We start from the raw sequence: 13,739 nt of genomic DNA, 5'->3' as shown, positions 1-13,739 counted from the left end.
TGTAAAAACCCAGAAAAAACAAAAATCACCTAAAAATCCGCACTATAGCGGGGACTCACCGTTTGTATTTTTCATATTTTTGTTTGTTGGTGTGCCATGAGATTTTTGAAACTATTGCATCACAGAGCCAAAAATGGCTACTAGAACACATCAACATCCTGACACTTCTGGTGCATTTCTCCCCAAATAAAATCGTCTGTAAGCCATTTATGTTGTAATGGTAATGTACAATGAGCTTGAAACAAAATGAAAATGTTTTAGGATCCTAGCGGGACATGCGATTCAGCTCGGTTCCCCCATGCGTTGTGGCCTCTGGCCCTCCAACTTTCGAAGGCCAGATGGTTTGTTGTTTGGGGGCTTTTTTTTTTTTTTTTTTTTGCGTGCGATGACAACAGCGTGAGAGAATGCTTTGCGTTCCAGCGAGCAGACCCTGGAGGAGCTAGAAGGGAAACACTCGGACCTCCGGCAGGAGCTGGCTGCGGCGAGGGAGGAGCTGAGCCGGTCAGGCCTGGAGAAGGACGTTCTGGAGGAGGACAAGGCCAGCCTGGCTCTGGCTCTCACCAAAGTTAGACCACCACAACTGCATCCGTGTCCGCTGTCTGACCACAATGAAAGTTCTTTACGCTACGCCACTGCAGGCTGAGTGTCGTGGCGTGGCGCAGGAAGCGCTGGTAGCCAAGCTGCACCACCAGGAGGCGGGGCTAAAGGACTCCCTGGCCAAGATGGTCGCCCTGAGCGAGGGCCTGGCCAAGGACAAGGTTGAGCTCAACCGCCTGCTGCTACAGGTTAGCAGCCATCCCTTTGAACAGAATGTTCAAACAGAATGAAAAGCCACGTTAACCACAGTGAAATAAGACTGAAAGTCAAATTACTGCCATTGATGGGTAACCAGTCCAGTATGAGTTGACATATAGACAAAAATAACATTTTCCCCTCACACGGGCCCAAAAAACTCAGTCATCAAAAAAACCCAAAAAACTTACACACTCGCAAAAAAACTGGCACACAAACAAAACAAATCTCTCAAACGCCAGTATAACATTAAGACACACTCAAGTTTCATCGACACCAAACACAGTCACACAAACAACAAAAAACCTCTCTAACATACCCAAAAACTCAAACCCGCACCAAAAAAAATCCTTCATTTACACCATAAAACTCACACCCAAAAAACTCTCACATCACCAGAAACCTCTCATACGTCGCACCCCAAAAAACTCCTAAATGCCAATAAAACTCTCACACCCGCCAAGAAAATTTCATTTACACCCAAAAGCCTTTCTCAAAAAACAAAAATCCCTACACACACCAAAAAACACTCATTCACGATAAAAAACTGAAATGCCAATAAAACGCTCAAAACCTAAAAAAAGGTTAATTCACACCAAGCAAACTCACACACACACCAAAAAACCTCCCACACACGACAAAAACCTCTTACACACAAACCCAAAATTTTGGCAGACACCATAAAACGCCTTTCAGAACCCCCCAAAATCCCCTTACTAAAACAAAAACCCAAACTTTTTTGTCACTTGTGAGACCTCCAAGTGAGACCAACTTATTACCCTAACCCTCGACGTGTCCCGTCGTGTCTCCTGGTTTCAGGCCGAAGCTGAGAAGGCGGAGCTGGGCGACCGCCGTCGGGAAGCCGAAGCGGACCAGGCGGATGCCCGGGAGGAGGTGGTCCGTCTTCAGTGGGAGAAGGTGAACGTTCAAGCGGAGAAGGAAGCCCTGGAGAGCTCGCAGCGCCACCTGCAGGACATGCGGCGCAAGACGGAAGAGGATCTGGACCTCCTGCAGAAGGAGAACGCATGCAACCTGGAGCAGCACTTGCAGGTAAGGGCTGCAGTTTTAGTCAGGAGTCAGGAAATTCAGCCCCCGGAGCCAGTTTCACTTCGCAATACAACATTTGGTCAACATGTCTATCATGAGTAGACCCACAAAAAAGTCTCCAGAAATCATACCCGAAAAGACTGAGGAAGTCTACCATTTTAGCTTAAAGCAACCATTTTATGCTCATTTTGCCCATTTCCAGTGTTTTCAAAGACAAACTCATCGTAGAAATTTTGTTTGCTACCAAATTTAAATGTCTTATACTAGAAAGTTTTCCAGGGGTCCTTATAAACTTGTCCACCAAATGTTTTTCTGATTACTACTAGACAGATGGGTGGTGCTACATTCCCAAAGTTTTGAGTTTTTTGTCAGTGGCTGTGTGGTTGGAGCATGGCAGGACATTTTGATGACTTGCCATAAAACAGGAAAGTCATACAGTAACCCCACAATTTGGAAAATTCTGCCAGTCTCACTTAGCATGGCATGAAATTTGGTCGACATGTCTATTATGAATAGATCCACAAAAAAGTCTCAAGAAGCCACGGCAGAAAAGACAGAAAGTCAGCCATGTTGGTTTGAAACTAACAATTTGGGGTCATTTCGGCCATTTCCAAGACAAACTCGTCCTCGTGATTTTGTCCGTTTGCTAACAAATTTGAACCACGTATAGTTGACAGATGGAAGATACTAGAAATGTTTGTCATTCCTGAATCTCATATTTTGGTGAAGGCTCTTAAAAAGAAGGTGAAGGTTTGCATTTCTGGCCCAACAACTTAAGCTACTGCAGAGACGAAGGCCAGTAAATAACTTTCCGTATCATTACTGTCTCCTTAAAATTGATATTTTCTTAAGTCTGAAGTGCTATTAATAATATTTTATGAGTCAGCGGGGAGAGAGAATAGCGCACAAATACGAGGAAGATAAATGGAGCATCAGAATGCTTTTCTAAGTTGAGACACTCGTAAATTTGCACCGCCAAAGTCTTCTCATTCTTTGCCCGCTGAAGAATGACAAGAATCCTCTCCTGCTTTATTATCACTCGAGCAGGACCTCAGGTAGTTTTTAACAAATCAAACAAATGTACAAATTCCATCCAAACACTTTGAGATAAGCGAGCTGTGAAAATAAATGTGAAAAAGCTTGGGTGTCATCCAGCCTGAGTCAGAAGACGTGGCGCGCTAATATTTAGTTTGACTTCAATTTAGCCTGGATGGAAATCAAATTACGCTGATTGTTGCTTTTTTAAACCTTCCGCCCCACTAGAAAAAAATATAATAAACATGAGAGGGTGCTGAGGTCTGTTATAAACTCAGCTATTGTGTTATGGCTCCAAGGAAGTGCACTTATTCTGCCTCCTTTTTCTCATGGCTTTATACATACATCTCACCCCAAAGGGTCATGGACCTCTGGAAAGTACTACTCTCACTATATGAGTCTTTTTCAGCCCTGGAACTAATTTTAGACAATACTTCCCGCAGTCCAAATACCCAATAGCCTTGTAAAAAAAAACTCTTCTTAGCTCCAGGCAAAGTTCCTGCAGCCACTGGCCATTCGCAGACCCCATGGACCTGCACAAATTGGATCTAAAGAATGCAAAAGCGCCATTTCCACCAAAAGATCCTGAAATGTTTTACTTCTTGGCCCTTGTACAGTAGTTCCTGGAACTGAAACTTTTCCAATTAAGTATGTTCAATTTTGGAGCAGACCTCACTCCCAAAGGTTTCTGGACCTCTGGAAAATACTATATCACGTCATTGGATCATTGGATCTTTTGTCCCTGGAACTACATTGACATTTTTTTTTCTGTAGTCCAAATACACAGGTACCTGTTGGTTGGTTAGTAGGAAACTAGGTTAGTCGGTACCTACTTAATAGGTAAGTAGATAAGAAGGTACTGAAGGTAAATAGATACCCAGGTGGGTCGGTAGAAAGGTAGGAACATAGGTAGGTAAGTATGTAGGTAGGTAGTTATATGTAACTATGTGTATGCGTATTCGTATGCAGGTGAGCAGACAGATGCAGAGCGCATCGGAGGAGCTGCGTGAGAGCAGGAGGCGGCGGGACGAGCAGGCGGCGGCCCTGGAGAGAGCCACTGCAGACAGGGATGACCTCGCCAAGGACAAAGCCGCCCTGGAGGTCCGACTCTGCTCGGCTGAACGCGAGACCTGCGACTTTGCGCAGGAGCTGCTGGTGCTCAGGTGTGTGTGACAAAAGCAAATAGTGAGTTTCATTTCATTGTCTAAATTTAGTTTCAGGGTAATTTATGTGAGCTAAAAGAAAACCCTGCCCGGGGGTGACTGTTACCTTTTGTGTTCCAGCAACTACAAGTACCAGTAAATTAAACATTTCTGCATTTTTATTCATTTTTTTAATGCAGCCCTAACTTAGTAAGTAGGTAAAGTATATACCAGAATTGGAACCAAACCAAAAAGCGAAACTTGTTTTGAATAATGCCATTGTCAATTGCTCTTACTTTTAGCATGGAAAAAAAAAATCAATTCAAATCAGAAAATTATTTGTTTTTATTTTAAGGTCATATCACCCAGCCCAAAGTCAGGCTGTAGCTTCTGACTGCATTTGTACTTCCAGAGCCGAGAAGCAGTGCCTGGAGACCAGCGTGTTCCAGAGCCAGGAGCTGGCCTCGTCCCTGGAGGCCGAAGGTCGCCGCTCGGAGGCCGAGAGGCGCAGCTTGCTGTCGGCTAATGAGGCGTTGACGCGTGAGCACACCCCCCCGCCCAACCCCGGTGTAACCCCTAACCCACCCTCACCCATGTGCCAACCCACACTGTCCGTGGATCCTTTCCAAAGGGCCCACCAGAGAACCATAGTTTATAGACGAGCTCCGCAACAGCTGCACCTGTGTGGAGATGACTTTCCCAGCACATCAATCCCATCTCATCATGTCAAAAACACGACTGACCATTCAGTGCAAAAGCAACCTTGGATGTGCTGGATCTAATCTCTAATTTCAAATTCCACCGCAGTTACTTACAGAACCATTTTTTGTTTGGACCGCAGGTTCTAAATTTACTTCTGGGGTCATTTATTTGAGCGGAAAGAAATCCCTGCTTGGGATGAAACCGTTTCAAAAGGTTCGGAATTTTATCCCAGAAATAGAACTTGTAGAGGATCATTGTGTGTTTGGACTGCAGGCTCCAAATTTGGTTCTGGAGGAATTTATTAAGGACAAAAGTAAACCCTGCTAGGCGGTTAATTTAATTGAAAAAAAAAGAAAAAGAAAAGCTAAACTTGTTCCAGGGTGACAATTCAAGAGTCTATTTATCTCTGTATCTAAATCTAGTTCCAAAGTAACTTACAGAAACCAAAAGAGTGCCCTGCTAGGGGGTCGTACTCTTGAAAGGTGTTGAATACATCTAATTGGAACCTTTTTGTTCCAGGAACTTCAAGTACCAGGAAATGAAAGTTCTAGAAATGTTTTCAAATTCAGCCCGTAAAGCCAGTCTAACTTACCAACATCAAATTTGGAAGACATGTCTATCATGAGTAGACCCAGAAAAAAAAGCGTCAGGAGCCCATGCCTGAGACAGACATAGGAAGTCTGACATGGTGGTTTGAAGCAGCGATTCTAGGGTCATTTTGACCTTTTTCAGTGGTCCTTCAAAGACCAACTCATCCTTGAGAATGTGTCTGATTGCTGTCCACATTTACTCAATGGATTGGTGACACTACAATGGAAAACAATTTGCGTTTTTGTAAATGCTTGTAGGTGGAGCATGACAGCAAATTTCCATGACTCACCACAAAACAGAAAATTCCACAATTTTGCGCAGGTGATGTCGCTCTGGTGCGTCTTGATGCGGAGCGTAAAGATGCTCAATTCGCCCAGGAACGCAGCACCCTGGAGGAGAAGCTGGTTCAGGCGGAGAGGAAGGCCCTGCAGATCCTAAAGAACAAGGATGAGCTCCACCGAAAGGAGCTGGAGGACGAACGCAGACAGAAGGTTTGACCATGGTGACATCGATGTCGATGTTGATGCTACAGTAAGACGACGATCAGGCGTCACATCTGTTGGTGGTGGCATACAGGAGCAGCAGCTTGAAGAGATGAGGGGGAAGCAGGAGAAGCTGCGCTCACTAAAACAGGAGTTGGCCGAGTGTAGCGGGGAGGAGGTGCAGAAGGCAAAGGAGGAGATGCTCAGAGCCCAGCAGCACTGCGAGAGGAGCATCCTGCAGGCCCACAGTGAGATACAGCAGGTAGGTGGCTAGGAAGTAAAGTAGTTTGTTATCTAAGCAGAGAGTTAAGTAGAACTGTAGATCTACAGGCAGAGGTTGGGGTAGTGTATAGCTACAGTATCTATGGCTTCTTCTCTATGGGACCCTCGCACCCTAAGCGAGACTCATACCCTTTTTACTCACATGGACCACCATGTGACAATTGTCAGAGCTCACACAGCACCTCTCGCGCGCAAAGAAGCGTCACAAATCTAGACCAATGAGCCACAAAAGCCCTGTACGTTCTGATTGTGTGTCTGTGGTGATCAGGCTTTGTCCCAGAAGGAGGCGGAGAAGGCGTCCCTGTTGGAGAAGCTTGCTGTCCTCCAGAAGGATCTTAATTCTGTAACCAGTGATCTGGAGTTCACTCGGAGGGAAGCGCTTGCCACACAGGAGCAGGACAAGGTCACCATCACCAGCTTTCCATCCTAGAAGCTTCTTTTGTTTCATTTAACTGCACTCATCTTATTATCGTTGCTTTCCAGAATGAAGTGACGCTCCTGCGGCGTGAGACGCAGCAGCTGCGAGCCGACTTTGAGGCGTCGATCAACTCGCACGAGGCGGCTGAGCAGAGCGGACGCGAGAAGCTGCGTGAGCTGAGCCAACAGCAGCATGCTGCCCAGCGCCAGGTCAGAAAATTCTGTTGGCAATGGCTTGGACCTGGATGGTTATACCAAACAATGATTATACAGCACATCACGGTCGCGTGTCAGTGTATACGTTCTCTTACCGAATAACTGACTGACTGAATTACCTACAAACTAACACGTTAACTGATTGACCGGCTAACAGCCTGATTTACTGACTAACTCAGTACCTGACTAACTGGCCAACTCATGTACTAACCGATTGACAGTCAAACTCACCAAATAACAAAATAACTGACCAACTGATTGACTGACATCCTGACTAACCAACAAACTAAGTCTATGAGTGAGAAACTAACTTACTCACTGAATAACAAGCTGACTAACTAGACTGACTGACTGACCGACCTATCAACTAGCTAACTGACTAACCAACTGACTTTCTCAGTGACTCAGTGAAGTACTTGATTGACTGACTAAATAACTAAACAATTAGCTAACTGGCAAACTAATTGACTCACTAGCTGACAGCTAACTAACCGACTACCTCACTGACGGACTAACTGACCGACTGAGTGACTGGCCCCCCTGACTGACTGACTAAGTGACTAACTAAAAAGCTGCTTTGCAAAGTGACATCACCAACTACTGGTCTGGCATGCACATGACATACTTTTCATGGTTATTGTAGATGTGTGTGTGAGCATTCTGAAACATTCCAGTACCGCTAAAACAAATAAGTGTGTCCTCTCTGAGCTCTCCCCTCATTCTTCCTCAGAGTTGACAAACGTATGGGGATGACAAGTCGCCGGGTCCTTTTAGGATAGCAGCGAGCTCACTGTCACGTCATAAAGCCAAAACAAGGCTCACCGTGCCGTGATTTAGACGCACGCTTTGCCGGGAAAACGGCCGATGTTTATCTTTGAGCAACATTTGGCTTTCAGGAGTGGGGAGCATCTTGTCCTCACGCTGTCAAATTGTAGTAAATGAGTGAAGAACCCCCACAAAACCCCCCACCACCATTGGAAGGGTTCCAACAAATGCTTAAAACCAGTTCCATGCGCGGTATTAAAGGTCATCTTATGCTATGTGGAGACGCCATCTTCAATGACTCTTCGCTTTTCTGGTTCTGGACATCCGGTCCCTCCACAATCTTGTGTAGATCCGTCTGTTGACCTAAGCCACTTAATTGTTCTGCCCAGTCTGCCTCATTTCGTTTCGTTTCTCTGAGAGAGTCCTTTCAATCCCGATATGTGACCGCTCCACGATGTTATGTGCATCCATGTTAGGTTACAGGGAGCTATGCCACTTATTTTTCAACCTGGTCTGCTTCATTTCTTGTCGTTTGTCTAGAGCTTAACAGTCCTTTTTTCCTCAGGAGAATTTTGACATATGGTCGCTCCACAATGTTATATGCGTATTATGTTCTGTTCTCCATAGTAGTCATTATTTTCACTTTACGTTGAGTCAAACCTCAAATGAAAAGCCTTGATGAAAGATGGACGCTAATTGCTGTGTCAATATGCGCTCATATGGTGACGTAATGACCAAAAAACACATTTGTCTTTGTGCTTGTTTGATTACCAAATCCACCCTAAAAAAACACTCAGTATTAACCAAACAGCGGCCCTTCATCCATTGTATTCAATCTCATTTGTGTATGTGTGACAGAGGAGGAGAAGCTGGACAACATCAGTATGAGGAGGGCTGCTGGGACGGCGGGGGGACTGAGGGTCCCTGGTACCGTATTATGAAATCAAAGTTTGTGTTAACCCCTTGAGTAAATAAGCCGGCAGTAAAGGGGGGCGGGTGGATGTTTATTTTCTCCCCCCTTGTAACAGCAAAAGGCTGGCTCCACTGGGACCCTCAACCCCACTCCCACCTCTCCCCTCCTCTCTCGTCCATATAACACAACACTGCACCATCTCATCCCAAAGAAGGGGGGCGGGGGGGGGGGGATGGAATCATATAAAATTGAAGCTGCAAGCGGCAATGAACGGACCCTCACACCCTCACGTCTCAGGGGTGTGTGACACATTCCTGCCAGTTGGTAGTGCCGACAATTCTCTTTAGGGTTGGAACCTTCATCACACATAAGCCGTTTGTGGCGTTTCCTGATTTGTGGCGAGTCATCTAGCTTGGCTGCTAAGCTCTGCCTACACGCAATAAAGAAACTCAAATGTTACGCAATCAACTGTCACTGTCCTACTAGTAAATGGAGTTTGGTGGCAATCGAACAAAATATCTAGGAAGTTCTTTTCGAAGGACCCCTGGACATGGTCAAAATGACCCTAAAATTGCTGCTTTAAACAAAAATGGCTGACTTTTTGTGTGCTTTCAGGCATGGCTTTTTGAGATTTTGCTGTGGGTCTACTCATGGTAGACATTTCTACCAAATTTCATGTTGCTAATTGAAACCGTCTTTGGGGGTGAATTTTTTAAATTGTGGCTTTTTTTTGTTTGTTTAGAGTTTCCCGATTTATGGTGTGTCATCAAACTCTGCTGCCAAGTTCCACCCACATGACAAAAATCCCAACCCTTTGCAAGTCGTCCCATCTGTGTAGTATACTGTACCTGGTTAAAATTGAAAGGAAACCGAAAAAAATCAAGCACAGGTTTGTTTCTGAAGGAACCCTGGAAATGTACCATAAAATGGGTGAATCGACCCAAAATGGCAGATTTTCTGTATATTTTCGGGCTTGTTTTCTTGAGACGTTTTTGTGGGTCTACTCATGACAGACATGTCTACCAAATTTCAAATTTCCTGTTGCTCAGTGAAACCTGTCTAGGGTGCTGACTTTATTTTATTTAATTTTATTTTCTCCAATAAGGAGTGCGCTACTGAATCAAAATGGTGGCTTCACAGCAAAATCTCAGACTTCCTGTGTCTTTCTTGGCAGACTTTTGTGGGTTAGCTCATGGTAGACACTTCTACCAAATTTCATGTTGCTAAATGAAACTGGCTTCACGAGCTGAATTTTCCAATGTCCCCAACAAAGTCTAATTGGTCAGATCAGCTTGTTCTTCCTCATATGACTTTATGAGCAGGAATCATCCTGTGTGGCCTCGTCATCCTCCCCCCCCCCCCCACATTCGGGGGTTTGGGGGGGTGTGCTGCTGTTTATCACGCTGCTCTGTGGATTCTTGACACTGTTAGCTCAGCAAGGAGACGCAAGCTGGCCGTATGCCGGAACGGCTCTTAGCCCCGGCCCTGATAAGCCCCGTCCTCCCCCAAGCCAAATATAAATATATAAAAAAGATGCTAATATAGGTCATGTGCTTTGGTTACGTGAGCTCATTCACCCATTTGGACTTGAACTCATCTCCTTCTTACTTTTACTTTTCATCACCAATCTCATCTTTTTCCTGAGTAACTGATTTAAAATTTTGGGAGTTATTTTACTGAATTAAACAATAAATTAATGAGCAGTGGAACTTCATTATTTTCCCAAAAGAAACTAACGGAAATTCAGTTCATTGTTTCTTTTCTTAAAAGCTTTATTAACAAACAATGTTTTCTGTCACGTTAACATTTTCAAGTGCCATGCAAGTGTAACTACTGTTAATAGAAAAGCTCAAAAACATTAACAACATCCCTTGGCACACAAAATATACAGTAAAAAAAATTCTGGTAGTAATTTGTCCAGACACAAGCAAAGTTACTGTGCTCCTAAAGGTACAAAAGGCTGCTATTGTACACTGTTTATTGCGTATTAAGGTGGCTGCATTTAAAAGGCTTAACCAAGTTTGCATTGAAAAAGCAGTACAGGGAACTCCAGTTTATTGCTTGGGATACATTCCAGACCCACCCGCGATAACTGAAGATCCGCGGTATAGAGAGACCGTAAAGAACTTTTTGGGGGATATATTTTTACCCCTCCTACACACTTTAAAGACATTTAAACTCTTTAAAACACACTTAAATATTAAACCACTCTTTTTAACATATTCCTTAGCACCTGTTCTCACTCACTCGCTGTCAAAAAATAGGAAATTATCATATAACATCACTTTGAGGAAAGAAAAAGAAGACTATATATATATATATATATATATATATATATATATATATATATATATATAGAGGCAAAGTGTGTTTGCTTCAAACTGTTTATTTGTCACTCCCAGTTGTTTACTCTAAAGCTGAAATATAAATTTAAAAAGAATGAAACATTGTACAGTGTATTAGAACACCAAAATGTTTAACCGAACCATATCATTATGTCCAACGAAAGTCTACTAACTTAATGCTAACATATAATGAAAAACACCACAGACGAGCTAACAGAAATTAAAATACCTGTTACGGTAAATATAAATGTCTAAACAACTGCAACTTTAACACACAGAGCAGCAACACATACAAACAGCGCATACAGCAATTCTCACAGGCATATACACATTGTGATAATACAGTAAATGGCCGCAACTCTAAATTGCACAACCAGACTTTCATGTATAAGGTAATAACCCATAAAAAAGGATTGCTTAAAACTGTGAGGTTGCTAAAGATGAACCGCGGCATAGCATTGGGTTCATTGTAATGAGCTTCCATTACAACATAACTGTAATATGGTCAGTAGTGTTAGCTGTGAGTAACAATGTTGTCCTCTTGATGCTGTTCATAATGTGTCCATCCTTGTCCAACATGTTTAAGGTGGGGGTTCTTCAAGCTCAGCTGCAGGCCACAGAGGAGCGACTGGCCGAAGCCAAGAGGGATCTAGCTGAGGCCCGGCGCTCCCTTCGGGACAGTGCTCAAGGGTTGGAGAAGCAGCGCGAGGAAGCCCTCAACCTGCGCCGGCGACTGGGAGACAAGACGAAGGAAAAGGAGGCCATCCAAACCTCCAACAAGGAGCTCAGGGCCTCCGTCAAGCAGGTGGAGAGCGACATCAGCAGGTAGAGAATGTCATTGTTTCTGAGATTTAATTTATCTGAATCTGAAAAAAACAAACCACGTCGAATGACATCAAACCCAATCACTTGTCACGTGGGCCACCATCTTTAAAGCATTGATGTTTTAAGGAAGAGCTCATCTACGATCTGAACCGAGGACTTCTCACACCCAAAGCGAGCACACCCCTCCACCGTGGTACGAATCTGCTGGAATGAACCCTTTTTTGCCAGAAAGAGTGGGGCAGGACCTAAAAATCGGCTTGTCGAGGATTTTAACCAGTGAGCTCTTGGACTCAAAGCAAGAATCATGCCCCGACACCAACAAGCCAAAAAATCTCTTTAATGACCCCTTTTTTTGTCACATGATGTGACAATTGCCAGAAATGGGCAAGGGGACCTTAAAAACAAGGGCTCATCTGGGATATGAACCCCAGGCCTCTCACACCCTAAGTGAGAATCATGCCTCTCGACCCACGAGCCATAAAAGCTCTTTCATGATCCCTTTTTTGTCACATGGCCCGCCATGTGACACTTGCCAGAAAAGGTCAGGCAGGGCCTGAACATAGGGGCTTGTACATCATTTGAACCCAGGACCTCTTGCATCTGAAGTGAGAATCATGACCCGAGACCAATGAGGAGCAAAACCTGCTTGTTGACATGTTTTTGTCTTATGGGCCACCATGTGTCATATGCCAGAAAAGGCCTCAACATTGGGGTTCACCCAGGATTTGAACCAGGGACGTCATGCACTCGAAGCAAGAATTATGCCACAAGACCAACGGACAACAGAAGATGCTTCTTCACCCCTTTTTGTGAAAAATGGGCCACCATGTGACAACTTCCATGGTCAGGGAGGACCTTAAAATCCGGGATCGTCGGGGTTTTGAACCCAGGACCTTTCACACCCGAAGCGAGAATCATACCCCTAGGCCAATGATCCACAAAATATCTTTATTGACCCCTTTTTGAGAATCATGCCACGACACCAACGAGCAAAGATGGACCCCTTACTGTCAGAAAGGCCACCATGTGACAATTGCCAGGGAGGGCCTTCACATTGGGGTTCGTCCGGGATTTTAAACCGGGACCTCTGGCACCCAAAGCGAGAATAATGCCCCGAGACCAACAAGGCAGAAAATCTCCTTATTGACCGTTTTTTTGAGAATCATACCACAACACTAACAAGCAAATAGTTGTTAACCCTGTTTTGTCACATGGGCCACCACGTGGCATTTGCCAGAAAAGGCCTGAATATAAGGGTTCGTCGGGGATTTGAACCCAGGACCTCTCACACCCAAAGCGAGAATCATGCCCCTAGACCAACGAGCCACTTAAGCGCTTCATTGAACACTTTTTTGAACATGATGCCACGAGACCAACGAGCAAAACGTTAACCCCGGTTTGTCACATGGGCCACCACATGACAATTGCCAGAAAAGGGTAGGGAGGGCCTTCTCGTTGGGCTCGTCCGGGATTTGAACCCGGGACCTCTCGCACCCAAAGCGAGAATCATGCCCCTAGACCAACGAGCCACAAAATCGCTTCATTGACCCCTTTTTTTAACATGATGCCACGAGACCAACGAGCAAAATGTTAACCCCGTTTTGTCACATGGTCCACCACATGACAATTGCCCGAAAAGGTCAGAGAGGGCCTTAGTATAGGGGCTCGTCCGGGATTTGAACCCGGGACCTCTCGCACCAAAGTGAGAATCATGCCCATAGACCAACAAGCCACTAAATCTCTTCATTGAACCCTTTTTTGAACATCATGCCACGAGACCAACTCAAAAAGTCAGGAAGGGCCTTCTCGTTGGGGCTCATCTGGGATTTGACCATGGACTCTCGCACCCAAAGCGAGAACAATTGCCAAAAAATTTCAGGGAGGGCTTTGACATTGGGGCTCGTCCGGGATTTGAACCCGGGACCTCTCGCACCCGAAGCGAGAATCATGCCCCTAGACCAACGAGCCACAAAATCTCTTCATTGACCCTTTTTTGAACATCATGCCACGAGACCAACTAGCAAATGGACATACTCGCTTTGTCACATGGGCCACCACATGACAATTGCCAGAAAAGGGTAGGGTTGGCCTTCTCGTTGGGCTCCTCCGGGATTTGAACCCGGGACCTCTCACACCCAAAGCGAGAATCATGCCCCTAGACCAACGAGCCACAAAATCTCTTCAT

General features: G+C 44.8%; 1 protein-coding gene and 3 non-coding genes across 8 annotated transcripts in view; 1 reads left to right on the top strand and 3 right to left on the bottom strand.

The window, feature by feature from the left end:
• Positions 1-13,739, top strand: part of crocc2 (ciliary rootlet coiled-coil, rootletin family member 2) — a 57,556-nt gene that overhangs the window by 18,649 nt on the left and 25,168 nt on the right. For all 5 annotated transcript variants that reach the window (XM_061780098.1, XM_061780097.1, XM_061780096.1 and 2 more), the window contains exons 15-24: positions 421-565; positions 639-785; positions 1,612-1,842; positions 3,844-4,037; positions 4,429-4,556; positions 5,631-5,800; positions 5,886-6,053; positions 6,342-6,476; positions 6,557-6,700; positions 11,316-11,554. In XM_061780098.1, the coding sequence (XP_061636082.1) occupies positions 421-565; positions 639-785; positions 1,612-1,842; positions 3,844-4,037; positions 4,429-4,556; positions 5,631-5,800; positions 5,886-6,053; positions 6,342-6,476; positions 6,557-6,700; positions 11,316-11,554 (1,701 nt within the window). The remainder of the gene's footprint in view (positions 1-420; positions 566-638; positions 786-1,611; positions 1,843-3,843; positions 4,038-4,428; positions 4,557-5,630; positions 5,801-5,885; positions 6,054-6,341; positions 6,477-6,556; positions 6,701-11,315; positions 11,555-13,739) is intronic.
• Positions 13,012-13,083, bottom strand: trnap-ugg (transfer RNA proline (anticodon UGG)). Its single transcript has one exon. It is a non-coding gene; the product is annotated as a tRNA-Pro (tRNA).
• On the bottom strand, positions 13,451-13,522 carry trnap-cgg (transfer RNA proline (anticodon CGG)). Its single transcript has one exon. It is a non-coding gene; the product is annotated as a tRNA-Pro (tRNA).
• Positions 13,653-13,724, bottom strand: trnap-ugg (transfer RNA proline (anticodon UGG)). Its single transcript has one exon. It is a non-coding gene; the product is annotated as a tRNA-Pro (tRNA).

The sequence above is a fragment of the Phyllopteryx taeniolatus genome, chromosome 7 (assembly GCF_024500385.1).
Source record: "Phyllopteryx taeniolatus isolate TA_2022b chromosome 7, UOR_Ptae_1.2, whole genome shotgun sequence".
In the NCBI taxonomy this organism is placed as follows: domain Eukaryota; kingdom Metazoa; phylum Chordata; class Actinopteri; order Syngnathiformes; family Syngnathidae; genus Phyllopteryx; species Phyllopteryx taeniolatus.
The sequence above is the reverse complement of the archived record's forward strand: the minus strand, read 5'-3'. Positions and strand labels throughout refer to the sequence as shown.